This window comes from Pristiophorus japonicus, chromosome 4 (genome assembly GCF_044704955.1).
Source record: "Pristiophorus japonicus isolate sPriJap1 chromosome 4, sPriJap1.hap1, whole genome shotgun sequence".
NCBI lineage: Eukaryota > Metazoa > Chordata > Chondrichthyes > Pristiophoridae > Pristiophorus > Pristiophorus japonicus.
The window spans coordinates 126494853-126521805 of record NC_091980.1 but is presented as its reverse complement, the minus strand read 5'-3'; the positions used below and the strand labels follow the sequence as shown (position 1 = coordinate 126521805).

General features: G+C 42.9%; 1 protein-coding gene across 3 annotated transcripts in view; it reads left to right on the top strand.

Annotated features, from left to right (window-relative positions):
* Positions 1 to 26953, top strand: part of LOC139263058 (dedicator of cytokinesis protein 2-like) — a 770661-nt gene that overhangs the window by 236245 nt on the left and 507463 nt on the right. For all 3 annotated transcript variants that reach the window (XR_011593033.1, XM_070878576.1, XM_070878575.1), the window contains exon 25: positions 2839 to 2945. Coding sequence is in view for 2 of the 3 variants with exons in the window: in XM_070878576.1 (XP_070734677.1) it covers positions 2839 to 2945 (107 nt within the window). In the remaining variant the exon portion in view is untranslated. The remainder of the gene's footprint in view (positions 1 to 2838; positions 2946 to 26953) is intronic.

Here is a 26953-nt window from a genome sequence, read left to right as displayed (position 1 = left end):
AGGACAAGATGATCCTTTTCACTTTTTTGGGGGTCATCAGTTGAGGTCATCAGTTGTACCAGCAGGATTTATTAAATCAGGTAGTAGTCTACACAGATCATTATTCTTTCTGTCACTAGTCTGTTCAAGAACTGACATATCAGAATAAACAGAACTATTAATACAGCCTCTTTGCATGTCCTGGGGACGACCTAAAGTACTTTATAGACAAAGAATGACTTTTGAAGTGTCGCACTGCTCTAATGCAGGTAAATGCAGCAGTGAATTAGTGCACAGCAAGGCCTCATAAGCAGCAAATCAGATTACTGGTGGTTTTGTCTGTTTTTGGTGGAGTTGGTTGAAGGATGAATGTTAGCTAGGACACTGGGAGAACTTCCTAGCTCTCTTTACATGGTGGCAATGGATCTTTTACATCCACCTGTGATGGCAGTCAGGGCCTTAGTTTTACACCACCAACGCCGCCCCCCCCATTACCTCAGTACTGCACAAGTGTTAGTCTGTGCTTAAGTTCTATAGCGGAGACTTGAAAATGCAACCTTCTGACCCAAAGGTGAGAGTGCTACGAACTGAGCCATGATCAGCCAAGTAGATTCAAACCACATACTCAGTTAGAATCCCTTTTAGACTCTAGTAACCATCATGCCTTCTGCACTGACAAGAGTCATCTTTGTTCCTGCCTCTGCTGCTTCTTCCACTTACCCTTACCCATGAACCACAAACCTCCCTCAAGCTCTCCCCAGCCAAGCCTTGAACCCATGTCTTAATCTCTAAGTTCTGTTCCTTTTCCCCTCATGTACTCTCCAAGCTCATCTCGTCCCCAAGATCTGCATGCTGCCACTTGATCTCATTCATATGGAAGTGCTGACCATCCAACTTCCTTTCCATCCAAAATTTGGGGCCAGCAGTCTTGATTAGTTTGGGAAGGTTACAAATTCCAGTCTGCTGGAAATACGCTTGCAGGTTCAATAGCCCTGGTTACCTCCAGCAGGTGGACCCCACATCCCCTACGATCCCCCACGATCAATCCATGTATACTTGTATTACCTAGGATCTTGGTGTACAATAGCAACTAGTAAGATCCCTTGTTGTATATACTGGATACTATGATCTCACACATGACCCCAACGGCGTTTCACCAATCTTTCAGAAAACAGATTGATAAACATTCTAGTGAGTAAAGGTTATTGTGAACTAACAAATTGTTCATTCATATATTACATGTAAAACAGACCAAAGTCCATTTTCACAATGAGATTTAACCGTTTTCTATTGCCCATAACATGAGATTTGCAAACATTTTCCTTCTGATGTCAGCCTACCATAATTTAAAAGTCAGTATTGCTGAACTGACAGGCACTAACTTCAGAAAGCAAGAACCTTATGCCTCTCTCTGACTGTTCCACATTGAAACCCTCCTGCAGACTGTTTTCTACCACTCCATCCATTCCCTTCTCGAGAGAAAAAGCCAAATGCTTAACCTCTGACCCCTCCCTCAGCTTTGAGTGTCAAGGATTGGCTTATCAAGTTGCCAATCAAAGTTAGCACCTTGAATAAGAATCACCCAACCCTCCTAATAGTGAGCGCCATGGCATCTGCATTGCCTGTTTAGCTATGACCCCTGCTGGCACCTCTGAATGGAAACAAATCCAGCATTACAGGTATGAATCTGTTGAATATGCAAATAATAACTCCTCTCTGTTCTTTGAAACAAATATGGTATTGTGAAACTATACAATTCTGCTGGCTATTCATCTGGTACTTTAGCTAAGGTCCTATTTAAATCCAGAATAATTTATGTCTTTCTGGGAATTAACCACTACAGCTGCATCTCCCAAACCCGCAACCTTTACCACCGAGAAGGACAAGGGCAGCAGGCGCATGGGAACACCATCACCTACAAGTTCCCTTCCAAGTTAAACATATCCCGACTTGGAAATAGATCACTGTTCCTTTATCGTCGCTGGGTCAAAATCCTGGAATTCTCTCCCTCAAAACATCTTCATCACAAGGACTGCAGCAGCTCAAGAAGGCGGCTCACTACTACCTTCTCAAGGGCAATTAGGAATGGACAATAAATGTGGACCTTGCTACATCCCAGGAACAATTTTTTTTTTTTAAAGAACTTAATTTCATCACATCATGATGTAAATTAACTGAACATCCCACCCCCAAGGACAAAAGTCTTGAAAAATGGCAGGGGCTTTGTGATATCTTATAATGTTGGCCTTTGCTTCCTTATGGCCCTGAAATTCTGGTAGGGCTCTTCCCGCAGGCAAACAAAAGAAAAAGAGAAAAAAGATGTGCACTTACCTGTTGCTGCTGCGCCAGTTGGAACTTCCGAGCCTGAGGCCTCTCGTGGCTGCGCGTTGCAGCGCGTGCACGTGGGGACGTGCACAGGCCGGGATCTGGAGACAGCAGCCAATCAGGTGTTGTATAGATTCTCATTCATAGTAATAGGAGTTCTGTAAGTCTGGAACTCCTATTACTATGAATGAGAACCCCCTCTCCCCCAAACACCCAAAACACAATAAAAAATAGAACATGAAATACATATTTAACATTCATTTAACTTAAAGTTGTGATAAAAAAAATGTTTTCCTGACTTTTTAAAAAGTTTTTTTAATTAAGCCTTAAAATAAATTTACCGTATCTGTCAATTGCCAGAAACTTGACAGATCAGAAAAGCCGGTTTTCAGCGCATGTGCATTGCACGCTGAAAACCGGCTTTTCCAATGCCTTCCCGGGTCCATAGAAACTTCGTACGGACTCGGGACATTGAAATTTCAGTGTCATTATGTTTTTTTAGCTGCTAAAGAATCCTTTCTCTTTCCTCTATAGCCAGCTCCTGTTGGAGTTTTACACCAGTATTCCTCCTGATAAGCTACAGAAACAGAAGATCCAGTCCATGACCGAGATTGTGCGCAGTAAGCTCTTCAAGAGAAAAGGTAATTCAGTCACAATGACAATGAATTAATATATGTTGGGTGGGGGGTGGAGCGGGAGGAGGAGGAGAAGGAGAAGAGAAATTGTACTCAAAAGGGAAATGTATTCGATTGAATTTCTCCATCAATTTTATAGAAAGGTGACACAGCCCCCACCATTTATACCACTGTCACTTATCATGGGCGGCCAACTATATTGGGCAAATTGCACTAACCATTTGCTAGTAACATAAGAGTGAATTACAACAGAGCTGCTTATCACGTACTCAGTGAGTTGGCTACTTTGGGCAGTTCAATAAGTACGAACCTTGTAGTTACTGACTTAAAAAGCTCTGCTGTTTTCAATCAAAATGGGGTTTTCAAGCCGTTCAATCAGCTCTTCGCACCTCATTAAAATGCTTAGTGATGAGATTCTGGATGTAGCTGCAAACAATTAGGAGAGGCAGGGGCTAAGTGGAGATTTCCTGTTTAAAAAAATATATGTTGGTTATTTTGCTTTTACTGCTATTGCAGTCTAATCCTGTAAACACCAAAGCGCCCACTATAAACGGTGCGGAGATACCTGCACAATACCAGGGTCTTTAAGTTACCTCTGCTTTAAGCTGTTAAAATGCAGCTTGCAAGCAGACGCTTTGCGTCAATCTCTCCCTCTTCATGTGACATTGTGGGTGAGTGCTTCCCACAATCCTTTGTCCGCATTCAGGATGTCACTGGAGTTGAATTTCACATAGCATTTCTACACAAAATGGCTGCCCTAACCAGCAGTACTGAAGCCCAGCAACAACAGTCTCCGAGAGATACCAGCAAGTGCACAGGATCTCTATAATGTTCAGAGTTTATGTGATGATTCAGTGAAATACATTTCTCTTTTAATTGTGGTTCATGCTGACTTGCAGTTGATAGCTGCAGTTCCCTCATTTAATTTGTACATAAATTTAACTTGCCGACTAGCTTTTAGCCTTTTGTAAATGGCAGCTAGGATATTATGATATAACTTTATTAGCAATGCAATAATCACATCATCATATCCGATCATTGGTTTTCTTTTGCTACTGTGCAAGATTTCAACCTCGAACGCTAGCAGCAGAGATAAGTCCACAAGACATTTTGTTATGAATCCATCTTTGGTTTCAATTACATTTCTTTTCAGTAAAACCAACAGAGGGTAATATGGAAATCAAGGAGCAAGTTTTTATTTAAATGGAGAAAGATTGCAAAGTGCCGCAGTATAGCGGGACCTGGGGGTACTTATGCATGAAACACAAAAGGATAGTATGCAAGTACAGCAGGTGATCAGGAAGGCCAATGGAATCTTGGCCTTTATTGCAAAGAGGGTGGAGTATAAAAGCAGGGAAGTCTTGCTACAGCTATATAAGTTATTGGCGAGGACACACCTGGAAGACTGCATGCAGTTTTGGTTTCTATATTTACGAAAGGATATACTTGCTTTGGAGGCAGTTCAGAGAAGGTTCACTAGGTTGATTCCGGGGATGAGGGGGTTGACTCATGAAGAAAGGTTGAGTAGGTTGGGCCTCTACTCATTGGAATTCAGGTGATCTTATCAAAATGTCTAAGATTATGAGGGGGCTTGACAAGGTGGATGCAGAGAGGATGTTTCCACTGATAGGTGAGACTAGAATTAGAGGGCATGATCTTAGAATAAGGGGCCGCCCATTTAAAACTGAGATGAGGAAAAATTTCTTCTCTCAGAAGGTTGTTAATCTGTAGAATTCACTGTCTCAGAGAGCTGTGGAAGCTCGGACATTGAATAAATTTGAGACAGAAATAGACAGTTTCTTAACCGATAAGGGGATAAGGGGTTATGGGGAGCGGGCGGGGAAATGGAGTTGAGTCCATGATCAGATCAGCCATGATCTTATTGAATGGCGGAGCAGGCTCGAGGGGTTGAATGGCCGACTCCTGTTTCTATTTCTTATGTTCGTATGTTCTTATACATTAGCACACTGCCCTTGCATCTGTAGGTAGGTTTGAATCCAGTATGGTACTGGACAAAATATAATGAGTTTGGGACAGCCCAGTTTTCTTTGGGCAGGTGTCCACTACACCATAATTCAGAGCAAGTTGCCACCAATTTATCTGTTTTGAACTGAGGCACAGATAGAGGAGCACTGCAGCAAATATAAATAGGAACATTTTGTTCATTGTTCATTTTTTTGATTGGCACATTAGGGGTGTTGCACAGTGTTTAACTCCCGTTATACCTGGCAATGGTCAGCACGGACACAGGGTGAAAAACCAATATCCATCCAGCACTAACATAGAAATCATTGATATTTTTTATTTGTTCTGGGATGTGGGTGTCGCTGGCAAGGCCAGCATTTATTGCCCATCCCTAATTGCCCTTGAGAAGGTGGCGGTGAGCCGTCTTCTTAAACCGCTGCAGTCTGTGTGGTGAAGGAACTCCCACAGTGCTGTTAGGGAGGGAATTCCAGGATTTCGACTCAACAATGATAAAGGAACGGCGATATATTTCCAAGTCAGGATGGTATGTAACTTGGAGGGGAACTTGCAGGTGATGGTGTTCCCATACGCCTGTTGCCCTTGTCCTTCTAGGTGGTAGAGGTCGCGGGTTTGGGAGGTGCTGCCAAAGAAGCCTTGGCAAGTTGCTACAGTGCATCTTGTAGATCGTATACACTGCAGCCACGGTGCGCCGGTGGTGGAGGGAGTGAATGTTGAAGGTGGTGGATGGGGTGCCAATCAAGCAGGTTGCTTTGTCCTGGATGGTGTCGAGCTTCTTGAGTGTTGTTGGAACTGCACACATCCAGGCAAGTGGAGAGTATTCCATCACACTCCTGACTTGTGCCTTTTAAATGGTGGAAAGGCTTCAGGGAGTCATGAGGTCAGACACTCGCCGCAGAACACTCAGCCTCGGACCTGCTCTTGTTGCCACGGTATTTATGTGACTGGTCCAGTTATGTTTCTGGTCAATGCTGACCCCCAGGATGTTGATGATGGGGGGCTCTGTGATGGTAATGCCGTTGAATATCAAGGGGAGGTAGTTAATGGTTAGACTCTCGTTTGTTGGAGATGGTCATAGCCTGGCACTTGTGTGGTGCGAATGTTACTAGCCACGTATCAGCCCTAGCCTGAATGTAGTCCAGGTCTTGCTGCATGCGGGCATGGACTACTTCATTTTCTGAGGAGTTGCAAATGGAACTGAACACTGCAATCATCAGTGAACATCTACACTTCTGACCTTATGATGGAGGTAAGGTCATTGATGAAGCTGCTGAAGATGTTTGGACCTAGGACACTGCCCTTAAGAACTCCTGCAGTGATGTTCTGGGGCTGGGATGATTGATCTCCAACAACCACAACCATTTTCCTTTGTGCTAGGTATGACTCCAGCCAGTGGAGAGTTTTCCCCCTGATTCCCATTGACTTCAATTTTACTAGGGCTCCTTGAAGCCACACTCGGTTAAATGCTACCTTGATGCCACCTCATTTCTGGAATTCAGTTCTTTTGTCCATGTTTGGACCAAGGCTGTAATGAGATCTGGTGCCAAATGGTTCATAACCCAAACTGAGCATTGGTGAGCAAGTTATTGGTGAGTAAGTGCCACTTGATAGCACCGTCGATGACTTTTTACATTACTTTGCTAATGATTGGGAGCAGACTGATGGGGAAGTTATTAGCTGGATTGGATTTGTCCTGCTTTTTGTGGACAGGCCATAACTGGGCAGTTTTACACATTTTCAGGTCGATGCCAGTGTTGTACTGTACTGGAACAACTTGGCTGGAGGCCCCGCTAGTTCTGGAGCACAAGTTTCTGCACGACAGCTAGGATGAAGGGGGGGGGCTTCTTTACGCAGAGGGTTGTGGGGATCTGGAACTCGCTGCCTCGAAGAATGGTGGATGCAGTAACCTTCATCACTTTTAAGAGACGGTTGGATGGGCACTTAAAGTGCAGTAACCTGCAGGGTTATGGACCTAGAGCTGGTAATTGGGATTGGACTGGATGACCTTTTGTTGGACGGAGCAGATATAATGGTAAGTACTGCAGGGAATTGAATACGTCCAAGGTGATCTTACTGGACTAGTTTCGATCGCCTTAATGGGTTAGAGAGGAATTTTCCCAGATTTTTTTCTCCCTAAATTGGCCTGGGTTTTTAGCTGGTTTTTGCCTCTCCCAGGAGATCACATGGCTCCAGTTGGGGTGGAGTGTAGAATGTTTTAGTGTAAGGGGTGTTGCAGTTGTGTGAGGCAGACTGGTTGGGCTGGGTGCTCTTTGCCTTTCCGTCATTGTTCATAGGTTTATATGTAACCTTTAGGGCTGCTGACCAAAGGCCGTGTGGCTCTTTGTCGGCCGGCGCAGACACGATGGGCAGGAATGGCCTCCTGCTGCGCTGTAAATTTCTGTGTTTCTTTGTTGTCGGGGTCCATAGCCTTTGCTATATCCAGTGCACTCAGCCACTTCTTGATATCCCGTGGAGTAAATCGAATTGGCTGAAGACTGGTTTCTGTGATGGGTGGGGACCTCAGAAGGAGGCCGATATGGATCATCCACTCGGCACTTCTGGCTGAAGATGGTTGGAAAATGCTTCAACCTTGGTAGAGAAGGAAAAAATAAAAATGCATGTAGGGTTAAAAAACCATCAACAGAGGCTGCAGTATTCCCAGAAAATGTCTGCGTATCAGAGACATTTTCATTATCCACTCTACTCACCTTGTGCTCTCCTTGATGCCTTGTTCAGTTAATTGATTTGGGACAAATCTGGTTGAACACGGGTCTACCCAAAGCAGTTTCTGAACGTGGCAAGGTGGTCTCAGGGATTTAAGCCAGTTAGAATGCTGTATTTACCTTATGACATCAAATACACTGTGGTTCACTAAAATAACATGATGGTTGAAAGTATTCAATGGATAATTGAAGTTGCAAGTATTTTCTCTCCCTCTCTGCTTGCGACTTGCCATGACATAGTAATCATCATCAGGAGTCCCTCGAAACGAGGATGACTTGTTTCCACACCCCGCGCCAAAAAGGGATGAATTCACAGGTGTTTCGAATGAAGAAATCAAACTAAATCCTGAAGGGTGGAAGATGCCTGTGCGTGGATTTTTTTAACGTGTGGTGACCGTTGCACACCAGCCACCACAGGGGCTTGACAGAGCTAGGTCTTGGTCCAGTGGCAAGGATTACCCAAGACAACTGGAGACCAGCGCTGCTGCACGGACCTAATGTGCATACATAATCACAGTGTGGGCTGGCCCGTGCTGCTTCAGGGCTCCTGGCCCCGAACTCACGCCTCCCCTGCGTCCCGAACACATCCCTCCACAATCTCTTACAGCTCCTTCGCCACGATCTCACTGCTCCTGTTGTGTCTTCCCATGCTCCAATCACTGACCTGGACCTTGCTGATGTCACTCTTCACTGCCGTCACAGCTCATAGAAACATAGAAACATAGAAAGTAGGTGCAGGAGTCGGCCATTCAGCCCTTCGATCCTGCACCACCATTCAATATGATCATGGCTGATCATGCAACTTCAGTACCCCATTCTAGCTTTCTCTCCATACCCCTTAATCCCTTTAGCCGTAAGGGCCACATCTAACGAACTGGCCTCAACAACTTTCTATGGTAGAGAATTCAACAGGTTCACAATTTTCTGAGTGAAGAAGTTTCTCCTCATCTCGGTCCTAAATGGCTTACCCCTTATCCTTAGGCTGTGACCCCGAGTGCTGGACTTACCCAACATCGGGAACATTCTTCCTGCATCTAACCTGTCCAATCCCGTCAGAATTTTATATATTTCTATGAGATCCCCTCTCATCCTTCTAAATTCCAGTGAATATAAGCCTAGTCGATCCAGTCTTTCTTCATATGTCAGTCCTGCCATCCTGGGAATCAGTCTGGTGAACCTTCACTGCACTCCCTCAATAGCAAGAATGTCCTTCCTCAGATTAGGAGACCAAAACTGCACACAATACTCAAAGTGTGGTCTCACCAAGGCCCTGTACAGCTGCAGGAAGACCTCCCTGCTATGAAGGCCAGCATGCCATTTGCTTTCTTTACTGCCTGCTGTACCTGCATGCCTACCTTCCATGACTGATGTACCATGACACCCAGGTCTCGTTGCACCTCCCTTTTTACTAATCTGTCACCATTCAGATAAAAATCTGCCTTCCTGTTTTTGCCACCAAAGTGGATAACCTCACACTTATCCACATTATACTGCATCTGCCAAGCATTTGCCCACTCACCTAACCTGTCCAAGTCCTCCTGCAGCCTCCTAGCATCCTCCTCGCAGCTCGCACTGCCACCCAGCTTAGTGTCATCTGCAAACTTGGAGATATTACATTCAATTCCTTCATCTAAATCATTAATGTATATTGTAAATAGCTGAGGTCCCAGCACTGAATCCTGCGGCACCCCACTAATCACTGCCTGCCATTCTGAAAAGGACCCATTTATTCCCACTCTTTGCTTCCTGTCTGCCAACCAGTTCTCTATCCACATTAATACATTACCCCCAATAGCATGTGCTTAATTTTGCACACTAATCTCTTGTGTGGGACCTTGTAGTGGTATGCCTCCACGCTGCCCATGGCTGGTTCTCGCCGCTCCTTTTATGGCCCCGACCTGCTGCTGATGGTCTTCCGCAGGTCGGGACTTCTGTCTGCAGGAGACAGAGTAATAACACTGTGATAGACTCATTGAAAGAGCAAAAAAAGGCTGAATCCAATTTGACCAGGACTCCCACTATAATTAACTGATCTACAATTGAGATTAGATTTCTTCCTTCCAGGCCTCTTGGATGAATCTCTTCCACTTAGTTCCCAACAACTCATTAACACTTTACCATTGATGGAAACTGGATTACAGGGGAATTTGAACCACTTTTCTCTGCAGGGAGAAGCAACACCAATCGGTCAGTGTCAAATTATAGGCAGGCTTATACTGTTGATTTGAATTCCATGAGAGATTTTTTAACTCTTCATCCAGAGGCCTGGACTAATAACCCAGAGAACATGGCATTTTGAGAATTTGAATTCAATTTTTAAAATCTGGAAATAAAAAAGCTGATATCAGTAAAAATTACTATGAAGCTGTTGGATTGTCATAAAAACCCAACTGGTTCACTTATGTCCGTTAGGAAATGAAACCTGTAGTCCTTACGCAGTCTGACCTAGACGTGATTCCAGTCCCACACCAATGTAGTTGGCACTTAACCTCTGAAGTGGCCTAGCAAGCCACTCAGCTGTATAAAACCCCTATGCGGTTCAAGAAGAATGCCCACCGCCACTTTCTCAAGAGCAACTAGGGATGGGCTTTGCCAGCGACGGCCGAATCCCAAGAATGAAGAACAAATAATCGACACAGAAAAACAGATGATTTCCCCAATCAAATCTTCTCATACCATAGATCCTAACCAACTATTAGTCACCAACCTATTTACTTCAACACCCAAGAGAAAATTTTCCAATGATTCCCCAAAGGTAGTTGAGTTAAACATGGAATATAGCTCCAATATTGTCAGACTTTTCTCATGGCATGGATTCTCTCTCGAACATAGATTGTAAAATTTGGTGCAATGGGCAGTGCACCAGATTCACGGCACTCTTAATTTTCTGATTGTTTTTAATCACTGGTTCATTGGAACACCACATCAACATCACTAATCTTTGATCTGCACTTCCTATGGAGTGAGAAGCTATACATGGATTGGAATTTTGCGGCTTTTCATGCATCTTATCGTTCCCATGGTTGGCTGCTTAGCACAGGTGATGTCTCCATGGTCCCAACAATACTGTTATACAGAGGTTTTGATCATTAATGTATATATTCATGATTATACTGCTCATCAATACGAGTCAGAAGGTTGTGGATTCAAGTCCCACTCCAGAGACTTGAGCACATAATCTAGGCTGCCAGTCCAATGCAGTACTGAGGGGGTGCAGCACTGTCGGAGGTGCCATCTTTCAGATGAGATGGTAAACCAATGTCCTGTCTGCCCTCTAAGATAGCTGTAAAAGATTCCTTGGCACTATTTAGAAGAGCCGGAGTTCTCCCCGGTGTTCTGGCCAATATTTATTCCTCAATCCTCAATCGACATCAATAAAACAGATGAACTGGTCATTAGCTCATTGAAACATAGAAACATAGAAACATAGAAATTTACAGCGCAGAAGGAGGACATCTCGGCCCATTGTGTCCGCGTCGGCCAACAAAGAGCCACACGGCCCTTGGTCAGCAGCTCTGAAGGTTACATATAAACCTATGAATAATGACGGAAAGGCAAAGAGCACCCAGCCCAACCAGTCCGCCTCACACAACTGCAACACCCCTTATACTGAAAACATCTACATTCCACCCCAACCAGAGCCATGTCATCTCCTGGGAGAGGCAAAAACTAGATAAAAACCCAGGCCAAATTAGGGAGAAAAAAATCTGGGAAAATTCCTCTCTGATCCATCCAGGCGATCGACATTAGTCCAGGAAATCACCCTGGCCGTATTCTATTCCCTGCAGTACTTTTCATTATATCTGCGCCGTCCAACAAAAGGTCATCCAGTCTAATCCCAATTACCAGCTCTAGGTCCGTAACCCTGCAGGTTACTGCACTTTAAGTGCCCATCTAACCATCTCTTAAAAGTGGTGAGGGTTACTGCATCCACCACTCTTCCAGGCAACGAGTTCCAAATCCCCACAAACCTCTGCGTAAAGAAGCCATCCCTCAAATCCCCTCTAAATCTTCCACCAACCACCTTAAAACTATGCCCCCTTATAATAGACCCCTCTACCAATGGAAATCGACCCTTACTATCCACTATATCCAGGCCCCTCAATATTTTGTACACTTCGATGCGGTCTCCTCTCAACCTCCTCTGTTCCAATGAGAACAAACCAAGCCTATCCAATCTGTTCTCATAACTAAGATTCTCCATTCCCGGCAGCATCATAGTAAATCTCCTTTGTATCCTCTCTAGTGCAATCATGTCCTTCCTATAATACGGCGACCAGAACTGTACGCAGTACTCCGATGTGGCCTAACCAAAGTATTATACAATTTAAGCATAAGCTCCCTGCTCTTATATTCTATGCCTCAGTCAATAAAGGCAAGCATTCCATATGCCTTCTTAACCACCTTATCCATCTGGCCTGCTACTTTCTGGGATCTGTGGGCAAGCACTCCAAGGTCCCTTTGTTCATCTACACTATTAAGTGCCGACCACTTAACGTGTATACCCTTTCCTTATTAGCTCTCCCAACGTGCATCACCTCACACTTCTCTGAATTAAATTCCATTTGTCACTGTTCTGCCCACCTGACCAGTAGATTGATATACTCCTGCAGCCCATGACTTTCCTCTTCATTATCAACCACACAGCCAATTTTAGTGTCCTCTGCAAACTTCTCAATCATACTCCCTATATTCAAATCTAAATCGTTGAAATATACCACAAAAAGCAAGGGACCCAGTACTGAGCCCTGTGGAACCCCACTGGAAACGTCCTTCCAGTCACAAAAACATCCATCAATCATTACCCTTTGCTTCCTACCTCTAAGCCAACTTACCACTTTGCCCTGTATCCCTTGCCCTTTAACCTTCATGACCAGTCTACCATGTGGGACCTTATCAAAAGCCTTGCTAAAGTCCATATATGCTACATCATATGCACTACCATGATCGACCCTCTTAGTTACCTCCTCAAAAAATTCAATCAGGTTAGTCAAACACGATCTTCCTTAACAAATCTGTGCAGGCTGTCCCCAAATAATCCTTGCCTTTCCAAATACAGATTTATCCTGTCTTTCAGGATTTTTTCCAATAATTTTCCTACCACTGAGGTTAGGCTGACAGGCCTGTAATTACTCGGCCTATCCCTTTTTCTCTTCTTAAACAAGGGTACTACATTAGCAGTCATCCAATCCTCCGGCACCATGCTCATATCCAAGGAGGACTGGAAAATGATGGTCAAGGCCTCTGCTATTTCCTCCTTTACTTCGCTCAATAGCCTGGGATGCATTTCATCTGGACCTGAAGACTTATCTACTTTCAAAGCTGCTAAACCTCTTACTACTTACTCTCTCACTATATTTATTTCATCCAGAATATTGCACTCCTCCTCAATAGCAGTATCTGCATCACCCCTTTCCTTTGTGAAAACAGATGCAAAGTATTAGTTAAGAACCCTACCAAAATCTTCCACCTCTACACAAAGATTACCCTCATGGTCTCTAATAGGTCCTACCCTTTCTTTAGTTACCCTCTTACTCTTAATATATTTACAGAACATCTTAGGGTTTTCCTTAATTTTACTGGCCAATAATTCCTCATGCTCTCTCTTAGCATTCCTAATATCTTTTTTAATTTTGCCTCTTAACTTTCAATATTCCTCTAAAGATTATAATGTATTTAGCCATTGGTATATGACATAAGCATCCCTTTTTTTCTTAATCCTCCCTAGACATCCAGGGGGCTCTAGAATTATTTTTTCCAGCCTTTTTCTCTAAGGGTACATGATTGGCCTGAGCCTTCCGGATCTCCTCCTTGAATGCCTCCCACTGTTCCCACACTGATTTACCCACAAGTAGCTGTTTCCAGTCCACTATGGCCAAATCACTCCTTAACTTAGCAAAATTAGCTTTTCCCCAATTCAGAACTTTTATTCCACGCCTATTCTTGTCCTTATCCATAACCAACTTGAATCTAACTGAATTATGGTCACTGGCACCCATGTGCTCCCCCACTAATACCCCTTCAAACTGCCCAACTTCATTCCCCAAAACGAAATCCAAGACCGCCCCCTCTCGTGTTGGGCTTGCTACATACTGACTAAATTACTGTTTATGGGTGGCCCCCAGCCTGCGAGCACCATCGGAGCAGACCGGGGAGAGGAGGGAGCAGCGTGGTGGCATACCACTCCAGGGAGCAGCACGTGCTGGAGCAGGAGAGCAACGACAGTGAAAAGCGACATCACCAAGATCCAGGTCGGTGATTGGAGCATGGGCAGATACAGCAGGAATGGCGAGGTCAAGGCGAAGGAGCGGCAAAAGATTGTAGAGGGGCGTGATTGGGACCCAGGAGAGGCGTGAGTTCGGGGCCCAGAAGAGGCGAGGGCCCAGGGGCATCACGGGTCTGTCCACACTGTGAGATGTGTGCGTACTAGGTCCATGCAGCAGAGTTGGTCTCCAGTCGTCTTGGTTAATCCTTGCTACTGGACCAAGACCTAGCTCTGCCAAGTCCGTGTGGTGGCTGGTGTGCAACGGTCACCACACATTAAAAAAAATCCACAAACGGGCATCTTCCATCCTTCAAGATTTAGTTTGGGACCTGCAATTTTAGGTCCTTCATTGAAACACCTGTGAATTTTTTGACGTGAAAGCAAGTCATCCTCAATTCAAGAGACTGCCTATGATGATGATGATACTGTTTATGGGGCTTTGCTGTGGGCAAATTATCGGACACGTTTCCTACATTGCAACAGTGACTACATTACAAAAGTACTTAACTGGCTTTTAAGCATTTTGGGACATTGAGGTGAGAGGTGCTATGTAAATGCAAATTATTTCTTTCTTATTGTCAGTCCCATTTCTAACCAGATAGTTATCCTAGATATTATCTACTTCTTGAAGGAGTTCATTGTCACATCATTAACTGTTCATTCTGCACAGACCAAAAGGCAGATTATAAATTAAATGGGTTGAAGCTAACAACATCTTGTATTTATATAGCTCCTTTAACGTAGTAAAATGTCCCAGAGTGCTTCATCATAGGCAGTCCATCGAAACGAGGATGACTTACTTCCATGCCGAAAACGGAGGAGTTCACAGGTGTTTCAATGCTATTCCGGATCCCAAATTACATCCTGAAGGGTGGAAGATGCCTGTGCATGGATTTTTTTAATGTGTGGTGGCCGTTGCACACCAGCCACCACACAGGCTTGTCAGAGCTAGGTCTTGGTCCAGTGGCAATGATTAACCAAGACAACTGGAGACCAGCTCTGCTGCACGGACCTAGTGCGCATACATATCGCAATGTGGGCAGGCCCATGCTGCCACTGGGCCCTCTCCTCTCCTGGGCCCCAATCACATCCCTCTACGAACTCTTGCCGCTCCTTTGCCCCGACCTCGCCATTCCTGCTGCACCTGCTCGCGGTGCAATCAGCCGTCGCCCTCCTGCAGCAGCACGCGCTGCTTCCTGCAGTGGCATGCCGTTCCCTCTAATGGCCCCAACCTGCTGATGGTCTTGCAGGCCGAGACCATGCCGATTTCCGGGCTGGGCTTCACAGGAGTGTTATAAGACAAAACAAATAAATTTGACACCGAGCCACATAAGAAGTAATTACAGCAGATGGCCAAAAGCTTGGTCAAAAAGGTAGGTTTTAAGGAGCATCTTAAAGGAGGAAAGAGAGGTGGAGAGATTTAGGGAGTGAATTCCAGAGCGAATCTGTAATATTTCCTCTCAGGGTCCTTAAACCTTTGGTAAACAGCTCAAGCTTTGTTGGTTTACAGCACCATCTGTGCCTTCAGTCTCAGGGTAGTTTCAATACAAATTCCCAGCCTTTATTGTTCCACCTCAGGTGGATTATAACAAGCTCTAATTCAGTTTTGTGTGCAGATTCCAACACAGTAATGTATGATCCCATTCCAATTGGATGGAGCAATATAGTTCCATACAGTTCTATAAATATGTCCTTTTTCTTCAGTGACATTTTATAAAAAGACTTTTGCTCAATTTTTTTAAAGAAATCATTCACAAGATGTGGGCGCCACTGGCAAGGCTGGCATTTATTGTCCCTCCCTCGTTGCCCTTCTTGAACTGCTATGGTCTTTGTTGTGGCTTGATACAACTTAGTGAGTTGCTAGGCCACTTCAGAGACCAGTTAAGAGTCAACCACGTTGGTGTGGGACTGAAGTCACATATAGGCCAGGCGGATAAGGACAACCAGATTTTCTTCATCAAAGGACCTAGTGAACCACTTGGGTTTTTATGACGATCAGTTAGCTTCATGATCACTTTCACCAACACAAACTTTTAAAAAATTGAACTCAATTCACAATCTGCCATGGTAGGGTTTGAGCTTGTGTTCTCTGGATTATTAGTCCAGCCCTCTAGATTACTAGGCAGTAGTCACTACACTACGGCAAAGTTAAGGAAGATGAAAGGAGAAAAACGAATCATGTTTCTCACTCATTACTCAAGACGTCCACCAAGAATCAATGCTGGATCTTGTAACAGGTAATGAACCAGACAAATTGGCGAAGTCGGAGAGCATCTTAGTAGTAATGATCACAACATCGTAATGTTCAAGATTAGGATTGAGAGTGACACAAGTAGGACAAAGTCTAAGGTAATAGATTGGAAAAGAGCAAATTATGAAGAAATGAGGGTGGAGCTAAAGAAGATAAACTGGGAGAAAATATTGAAAAACAAAGAGACAGATAAACAGTGGGAAATCGTGAAACGGATAATCAAAATATATTCCACTAAAAGCTATAAACAAGCAAGCTAATTATAGGGCACCATGGTTGAATAAAGAACTAAAGAGGACATTGAAGCCAAAGGAAAAGACATACAAGAAGTATTTAGATACTAAAGAAGAGGACTAAAGGGAATACGAAGAACTCAGGAGAGAAGTTTTAAAAAACCATCGAAAGGCAAAGAGAAATTACAAAACCAAATTATCAAGGAATATAAAAATAAATAATTAAGTGTTCTTTCGACACATAAATAATGAAAGGAAAATTAAATTAGGGATAGAGCCACTAAAGGTTGAGGAAGGTAAACTTGCAGGTAATGACAGAGAAGATAACAAAATGAACACTTAACTTGAGGATGAGTTTAAAAAGAATATTAATACAGTTGGGATAGAACAGGAGAAAATAATTGGCAAACCAGCAAAACTAAAAGAGGAGCAATCTCCAGGTTGGTGTGCACCCATGCATACACAATGAAACGAGGGAGAAGAGAGCAGACGCAGCAGGTTAGATATAAATATTCGATAGAAGAGGGGATAGTGCCATTCTAATGAAGGGTCATCGATCCGAAACGCTGACTCAGCTTTCTCTCCACAGATGCTGCCTGACCCGCTGAGATTTCCAGCATTTTATGTTTTTATTCCAGATTCCAGCATCTGCAGTATTTTGCTTTTGGATAGTGCCAGGACTGGTGGACAGCTAATGTTCCTATAAGATACTTGTACTGGAATTTAAGAGAAGTGATAGAAGAGAATCTCGAAAAAGAAAATGTAATAAAAATAGTCAGCATGGATTCCAAAAGACGGAATCATACTTAACTAACCTGATGGGATTATTTGAAGAACTAACAAAGAGTAGACAAGGGTAATGTAGTAGATCATAGAATCGTAAAATCCTAAAAATCATAAAATCATAGAAATTTACAGCATGGAGAGAAGCCATTTTGGCCCATTGTGTCCGCGCCGGCCGACCAAGAGCTATCCAGCCTAATCCCACTTTCCAGCTCTTGGTCCGTAGCCCGTCCGTTACGGAACTTTAAATGCACATCCATGTATCTTTTAAATGTGGTGAGGGTTCCTGCCTCTACCACCCTTTCAGGCAGTGAGTTCCAGAGCCCAACCACCCTCTGAGTGATGACATTTCCCCTCATATCTTCTCTAAACCTCCCCCCAATTATGTTAAATCTATACCTCCTGGTTGTTGACCCCTCTGCCAAGGGAAACAGGTCCTTCCTATCCATTCTATCCAGGCCCCTCATAATTTTATACACTTCAATCAGGTCTGCCCTCAGCCTCCTCTGTTCCAAAGAAAACAGACCCAGCATCTCCAATCTTTCCTCATAGCCAAAAGTCTCCAGTCCAGGCAACATTCTTATAAATCTCCTGTACACCCTTTCCAGTGCAATCACATCTTTCTTGTAACGTGGTATCCAGAACTGCACACAGTACTCCAGCTACAGTCTAACCAGTGTTTTATACAGTTCAAGCATAACCTTCTTGCTCTTGTATTCCATACCACGACTAATAAAGGCAAGTATTTGATATGCCTTCTTAACCACCTTATCTACCTGACGTGCTACCTTCAGGGATCTGTGGACCTGTACTCCAAGGTCCCTTTGTTCCTCTACACTTTTCAGTGTTGTACCATTTAATGTGTATTCCCTTGCCTTGTTAGACCTCCCCAAATGCATTACCGCCCACTTATCCGGATTGAATTCCATTTGCCACTGTTCTGCCCACCTGACCAGTACATTGATATCTTCCTGCAGTCCGCAGCTTTCTTTTTCATTATCAACCACATGGCCTATTTTAGTGTCAACTGTAAACTTCTTAACCATACCCCCAATATTTAAGTCCAATTCATTGATATATACCACAAAAAGCAAGGGATTCAGCACTGAGCTCCGCAGAACCCCACTGAATACAGCCTTCCAGTCAAAAAACACCCATCAACCATTATCCTTTGCTTCCTGCCTCTGAATCCAGCTCAGAACTTTGCCCTGGATCCCATGGGCTATTACTTTCATGACCAGTCTGCCTTGAGGGACCTTACCAAAGCTTTGCTAAAATCCATATACACTACATCATACACACTGCCTTCATCGACCCTGGTTACCTCCTCAAAAAATTCAATCAAATTAGTCAAACACGACCTTTCCTTAACAGATCCATGCTGACTGTCCCTGATTAATCCGTGTCTTTCCAAATGGAGATTTATCCTGGCCCTCAGGATGTTTTCCAATAATGTTCCCACCACCGAGGTTAGGCTGACTAGTCTGTAACTATTCGGTCTATCCCTTTCTACCTTTTTAAACAAAGATACAACATTAGCAGCTCTCCAGTCCTCTGGCACCACACCTGTAGCCAGAGAGGACTGGAAAATGATGGTCCGAGCCTCTGCTATTTCCTCTTTTGCTTCTCTTAACAGCCTGGAATACATTTAATCCAAGCCTGGGGATTTATCCACTTTCAAAGCTGCTAAGCCCCTGAACACCTCTCTCACTATGTTTATCTCATCTAATATTTCACACTCCTATTCCCTCATTGCAAAGTCTACATTGCCCGTCTCTTTTGTGAAAACAGATGCAAAGTATTCATTAAGAATCCTACGTCTTCCGCCTCCACACACAGATTTCCTTTATGATCTTTAATAGGCCCCACTCTTTCTCTAGTTATCCTCTTGCTCTTAATGTATTTATAAAACATCTTTGGGTTTTCCCTGAATTTGTTTGCCAACATTCTTTCATGCTCTCTCTTTACTTTCCTGATATCTTTTTTAATTGCACTCCTGCACTTCTTGTACTCCTCTAGAATTTCTGCAATGTTGAGTTCTCAGTATCTGTCTTAAGCTTCCCTTTTTATATTTATCTTACCCTGTATGTCCCTTGACATCCAGGGGGCTCTAGATGTCATATACTTGGATTTTCAAGAGGCCTTCAAAAGGTAGACTCATGACAAAGGTTATGGCTTGTGGAGTCAGGGACAAATAGCTGAATGGATAGCAAATTAGAAAAATAAAAAGCAGAGAGTAGGGGTAAAAGGGTGATTATTCAGATTGGGGGAAGGTAGAAAGCAGTGTTCCACAATAATCTGTGCTGGGATCACTGTAATTCATAATTTTCATGAATGATTTATGTAGTGTATGGAGAAAGAGTCAGACTGAACACTGTAAGCTCAAAGTAACGTGTGACCTTAGTCTTTTAATGCAGGTCTCCAGAGTGCCTCTCCAACTTGTGAAGCACTCTTAAATACCTGTGCTCCCAAGGGATTATGAGATTCCTTGGGACTCCAGGGGATGAGCCCTCTGGTAGTTGTACAGAGGATATACAAGTCCAGATACATAACAATTTAGACTTAGGAATAAGTAACAATATCAAATTTGGGGTGGGGGTTATAGCTAAAAATGAGGAAGAATGCAACATAATACAAGAAGACATTCGAAAACTTGCAGACTGGGCAGTTAAATGGCAAATGAACTTTAACATAGATAAATGTGAGATAAAAGATTTACAATGATAGTAACAGAACTGAGAGATTACTGCTTTCGGGAAAGATTGAACAAGTTAGGGCTTGTTTCTATAGAAAAGAGAAGACGTGGAGGCGAGCTGATAGAGGATTTTAATGTGAAATAGAAATATCACCTACACTTTAGAAAATAAGAAACTGAATGGGGTAGAAAGACCAAAGAGTTCTAGGGACACAGGTGAACAAATCACTAAAAGCAATATCCCAGGTCAGAAAATCAAGTAAAAATGCCAACAAAGCACTGAGATGTATTTCCAGGGATATGGAATTCCAAAGTAGTCAAGTTATGTTAAACTTGTATAGGACCCTGGTCAGGCCGCATTAGAGTAATGTGCACAGTTCTGGTCTCCATCCTATAAAAAGGACATAGAAGCACTGGAGAAAGTGCAAAGAAAGATTTACAATGATAGTAGCAGAACTGAGAGATTACTGCTTTCAGGAAAGATTGAACAAATTAGGGCTTGTTTCTATGGAAAAGAGAAGACTTAGAGGTGAGCTGATAGAGGATTTTAAATTATGAATGGGTTGGAAAGGGTAGATGTGCAGAGAATGTTTTCACTTGTGAGAGAATCTAAAACTAGGGGCCATTAATACAAGATAGTTATGAATAAATCCAATAGGGAAATAAGAAGAAATGTCTTTACTAAGAGAGTGGTTAGAATATAGAACTCGCTACCACAGGAAGTGGTTGAGGCAAAAAGCTTAGATGCTTTCAAATGAAAACTAGATGAGTACTTCAAAAAATATATTTGCATTTATATAGCGCCTTTCACAACCTCAGGATGTCCCAAAATGCTTTACAGCCAATAAGTACTTTTGAAGTTTAGTTACTTTTGTAATGTAGGAAACACGGCAGATAATTTGCACACAGCAAGCTCCCACAAACAGTAATGTGATATTGACCAGTTAATTATCTTTTAAAGTGATGTTGATTGAGGGATACGTATTGACCAGAACACCAGGGATAACTCCTCTGCTCTTTTTCAAAACATTGCCACGGGATCGTTAATGTCCATCTGAGGAAGCAAACAGGTCCTCGGTTTATCATTTCATCCGAAAGACGGCACCCTCTGACAGTAAAGAACTCCCTCAGTACTGCACTGGAGTGCCATCCGTTATTTTTGTGCTCAAGTCTCTGCACTGGCACTCACAACCTTCTGACTCAGAGGTGAAAGAATGCCACCAACTGAACCACGGCTGACAAATGAGAGAAAAGGGAACAGAAAGATGTGCTGAAAGGCTGAGATGAGGTAGATAGAATGGGAGGAGTTTTGTGTGGAGTTTAAGCAACAGCACAGATAAGTTTGTTCTTTATAGTCTATGTAATCAATTGTTTTAATAAAGTCGAATTCCCATTAAGTAGCAAAGCATCTTTCTGCTTTTTAAGTTACAAGTTTTACTCCTCTCCAATGAGCACTCTGTCCTGATGCTCAGTTACTAGGATCAATTTTCTCAGGTGAAGTACCTGTTAGAGAATGAGGCACAAAGGTCGGAGCACCCAAGTTGAGCAGCATTATCCTTTTAAAAAACATCTACTGAGTGAATCACTCTTCTCTAAGTACAGAAGATTGGATGGTTAAGCCAGCATGAAAAGCATTCCATTTCACCGCTATAGGTTTTCATTCTGGGCTTATCATTAATCTTTAGACAGCAGGGTGTAGACTGACAATAAGAGACAAAGCCATACACCAGCAATTCATTGGCCCAGAAATTCCTGCCTCCCAGGTCTTTACGGAGTGTGTACGGACCCGGGAAGGCATCGCAAAAGCCGGTTTTCAGCGCAAAATGCACCTTTTCCGTATCTCGGGAGCCAGGACATTTGCATGGGCACGATTGCGGTATTTACTTAGATCTTGCCCAGTAAATGTTCTGAAAACTCTTGCGCCGGATACTTTTACAGGTGTAAGAGTTATAAAATACACAAAAACATTTTTAAATAAAATGATAAAAACACATTTTATTGTTAAAAATGCTCCCCACACGGCAAGTTTATTTTAAACCATAATTTAAAAAACTTTTTTTTTTAAATCGAAAAAATATATATTTTTTATAATACATAAATAACTAATTTAAATTAATAAAAATATGTGGGGTTTTTTTCTATTTTTTTATTAGTATTTTGGGTGTTTGCGAGGGGGGTTTCATTCACAATAATGGGAATTCCAACTTACGGAGTTCCCATTGTTATGAATGAGAACATACTTGACCTTGGTTGGCTGCCAGAGCCATGTGACTCCAGCTCCAACCCTGCGCACATCCTGACATGCACGTGCTGCAACGCGCAGTCAGTGGAGGCCTCAGGACCTGGAACTCGTGTGGGTGCAGCAGGTTCAGGTAAGTGCGCAACTTTTTAAAGTTTTTCCCTCGATCGCCCGCGGGAAGCAGCTGACCGGGATTTCTGGGCCATTGTGCTTTGTAATGAACTCTTGAACATTGAGTGCACTTAGTCTCAGGAATGGTTTGACTGGCTATTGAAAGTTGCTGCCTGCCAGTTGAAAGAATTTAGTACAACTGCTGTTGTGATGGGGAACAGGTTTCTGTTGGCCATAAGATTAACTGCACAAAATGTCCTGACAATATGGCACAAACCACCTGCCACTGCCAAGGTGGAAGTGCAGCCAGACATTTAGGTGGGCAGTCAGTCTCTAGCACTGACAACTGTTTGATCAGGGATGTCATATCTTAGCTGTTGCCTTTATACTGAGTAAGCATCAGTACAAAGACTGTGCAAAAATAGATTCATTTGGAAAAGGAACAAAAAACTTGGATTTATATAGCATCTTTCATGTCCTCGAGATGTCCCGAAGCACTTCATGCCCAATTATTTGCTTTTTTGAAATGCAGTCACTGTTATCTAGGCTAACATAGCAGCCAATTTGCACACAGAGGCCTCACAATAAGCAAATGAGACCATTTGTTTTTGGTGGTATTGGTTGAAGGATGAATGTTGGTAAGAGAGCCAGGAGATCTCCCTTGAATAGTACTATTTGTGCACATGAACAGACAGATGGGGCCTTGATTTAACAGCTCATCTGAAAGATGGCACTTCTGGCCATTCAACCCTCCCTCAATATTACATTGAAGTGTTAAACTCGATACTGTGGTCCAGTCCTGGACTGGGTCCTGAACCAATTATCATTGAACTCAGAGCAAGATTGCTACTGCTGAGCTAAGCTGACACATACAAGATCCACATTAACTAGAGTTGGATTCCCCTTTTCCTCCAATTTTTGTCCTTCCTCAGGTACTGCAGGTACTGCTGGGGTCTAAATATATAAGATACTAACTTTTCTCTCCAGTACTTTGTCCCAGTGGCCATTCTTCATGTGTGAGCCTAAGACAGTGACCTATTGAACATGGACACACAGCTGAGTTGGATCCTGTCCTCACACAATATTCATAAATTGTCATTCTCTAGCACAGGTGAATCATTGCCCCCAGTACCATCCATTTTTAGCTTTCCTTGCCCAACTCAGGCCTTACAGTAAAGAGGCCAAACCAGCTCTGAACAGCAAGAGCAAAGTTATGGGAGCACCGGTGACTCCAAGTCATGCAACCATCCCCACTTGGACATATATTGCCATTCCTCCATCGTCACTGGGTCAATATCCCAGGAATTCCCTATCTGACACCATTGTGGGAGCATCATCACCACAGGATTCAGCAGATCAAGGCTTGGTCAATAAATGCAGCCTTGCCACCGTTGCCCACACACCAAAAACATATAAGAAAAGGAAACTAATATAACATGGATTTGTTTGTCTATTGTGATTCATTTAAATTTAAAAATTATTTCAGATTAACTCTATAAATTGGTCTTCTGCAACTGTGATGCAGCTCAGTCAATCTCACTGAACTGCACCAGGATGACAGTCCATACTTTTTTTATTTATTCGTTCACGGGATGTGAGCGTTGCTGACATGGCCGCATTTATTGCCCATCCCTAATTGCCCTTGAGAAGGTGGGGAATTTAAATTCAGTTAATTAAATAAATCAGGAATTAAAAAGCTAGTATCAGTAATGGTGACCGTGAAACTACCGGATTGTCACAAAAACCCAACTGATTCACGAATGTCATTTAGGGAAGGAAATCTGCCATCCTTACTTGTAGCAATGTGGTTTACTCTGGTGAGCTGCCTTCTTGAGCTGCTGCAGTCCTTGTAGTGAAGGTACCCACAGAGCTGACTTTGTTGTAGCGGCTTGCTACAGCAGGGTGGCTTGCTAGGCCATTTCAGAGTAAACCACATTGCTATGGGTCTGAAGTCACATATAGGCCAGACCAGGTAAAGACGGCAGATTTCCTTCCTTAAAGAACATTAGTGAACTAGTTGGGTTTTTAGACAATCTGGTAGTTTTATGGTCACCATTATTGATACTAGCTTTTTAATTCCAGATTTATTTAATTAACTGAGTTTAAATTCCCCAGCTGCTATGGTGGGATTTGAACTCATGTCTCATGGATTATTATTCCAGGCCTCTAGATTACTAGTCCAGTAAAATAACTACTTTGCTACCATACTCCACCATGGTTTGGAGAGCTAAGGCTCTTGATTTAATTGCCTCAGTCACTAGAACACCCTATTCATGGAGAATTCTCCCAGTATCCTGGCCAACATACCTCTTTCAAATCAACACTGACCGGAAACAGTTGAACTGGTCATTCATCTCGTTCCTGGTTATGTGATCTTGCCCAGCACAAATTGGCTGCCGCATTTGGCCACAGAACAGTAACCTGACTTCAGAACAATTCCTTTTATATGAAATAGATAATTTAGTGTGAGTGCAAGTTCATTCGAACATGTTCTCATTAATCAGACTGGCAGAATTCACTTCATTAGTGAATCGTACTGATTAGGCTTCCTCTTCACATTCCCAAACCTTAGCCACACAAAAAGCAATTTTCTTCTTCTGTCCTGAATTGGCTTTGAATTCCAAGATCCCTGAGTTGAAAGGCTGGCACAGAGGCTAACAGTGCAGCCCCTCACTCCTGCAACATAAGCAATGTCCAGTGATAATTAATTTGACTGCTGCTTAAATATGATATTAGGTGGTAACTTCTGAATATGGATGCATCTGGCTTTTCTGTGAGTGATCAGCACCAACGGTTGAATTCACAAGGAAATAAAAGAGCTTACACTAAATTGTACAAAACTCATGATTTCCCACAGGAGTCCTGCAGCTCGCCAAGGACAACAAATTTAAACATAATGAATTAAAAAAGCATGAATTTGGCACGGAGTTGTTTGTGAATTGGCCTAGTAGGATTTAGATGTAGCCATTCAGGACCATTGTGAGACCAGACTCATGGAGGCAATTCTTTATTGGCCTGACTTCCTGTGTCCTCATTAAAAGTGAGGAGTTCTTAGAGTGCATCATGAGGCAGGGGGGGCACAATGAGGCAGGCGGGGTTCTGTTGCCAATGGAGCTTCCCTGTTCTAAGCAACATTTTACAGTTCAATATTATCAAAATGAACTAAAATGAGCTGAGTGACAGAAATTAAACTAACTTCTCTTTTAAAGGCCTTTTTAAACAGTATTGATGATGGAGAAGGTGATCATTAACATTTCCCACAGCAAGATCCATTTTACAAAACTTCTGAAAGTATGTCTCCTTCTATGGCACCATACGCATTACATGCTGGGAAAGCCTCGCTTGTTGGAGTCCAAATTTGCTGTCTAGCAATGTAGACCAAGCAATATTTTTGGTCTTTTTTTTTTATATAACCAATAGAACTAAGCACAAACTATCCATTTAAGTTAGGACATCAATGGTGGGTATATAGACAGTTTGTTACTCATAACTACATCCACAATATTTTAGATGGCCTGGCAATCAATAAGTTAACATTTAATCTGATGACAATCAAAATTACTCAAATTTAGCAAAGGGACCTGGAAGAATGGGCACCAGACGTGATCTGTCCAATAACATGACTTATTACAGCAAAGAGCGGAAAATGAGAGCTGAGATTAAAGAATGAAAGCTGTACTTTTTAAGAAATGGAAATGTTCACATTTGCAATAAGGAAGATCAAAAGCAGCACTGATTGACAGACAATAGAAACATAGAAACATAGAAAATAGGTGCAGGAGTAGGCCATTCGGCCCTTCTAGCCTGCACCGCCATTCAATGAGTTCATGGCTGAACATGCAACTTCAGTACCCCATTCCTGCTTTCTCACCATACCCCTTGATTCCCCTAGTAGTAAGGACTTCATCTAACTCCTTTTTGAATATATTTAGTGAATTGGCCTCAACAACTTTCTGTGGTAGAGAATTCCACAGGTTCACCACTCTCTGGGTGAAGAAATTCCTCCTCATCTCGGTCCTAAATGGCTTCCCCCTTATCCTTAGACTGTGTCCCCTGGTTCTGGACTTCCCCAACATTGGGAACATTCTTCCTGCATCTAACCTGTCTAACCCCGTCAGAATTTTAAACGTTTCTATGAGGTCCCCTCTCATTCTTCTGAACTCCAGTGAATACAAGCCCAGTTGATCCAGTCTTTCTTGATAGATCAGTCCCGTCATCCCGGGAATCAGTCTGGTGAACCTTCGCTGCACTCCCTCAATAGCAAGAATGTCCTTCCTCAGGTTAGGAGACCAAAACTGTACACAATACTTCAGGTGTGGCCTCACCAAGGCCCTGTACAATTGTAGCAACACCTCCCTGCCCCTGTACTCAACATGAAGCCTACATGAGACAGAAAAAATAAATATCAAGATTGAAATGTCAAAAACTGGAGAAAACTACCGAATAAAGAACAGGTGACCCGAGAAGAGTTACAAAATTGAAAATGCTAAGTTACGGAGCAGAAAAAGCCAAAGAACTATTGCACTGACCCAATAAAATTATGCAGTCATTCGCGCCAAGTCGCAAGGAACAGCATGTACTGCTGGAGTCTGCTACCAAGGCATTTTACAAGTCTCTGCATTCCGACACAAACCACATAATCCAATTCCTGCAAAGTTTTCCAGTATGTATCCCAATGATAGTAGTAAAATCTTGCTAATTTGCATCAAATGATCTTCATTATGTACCATA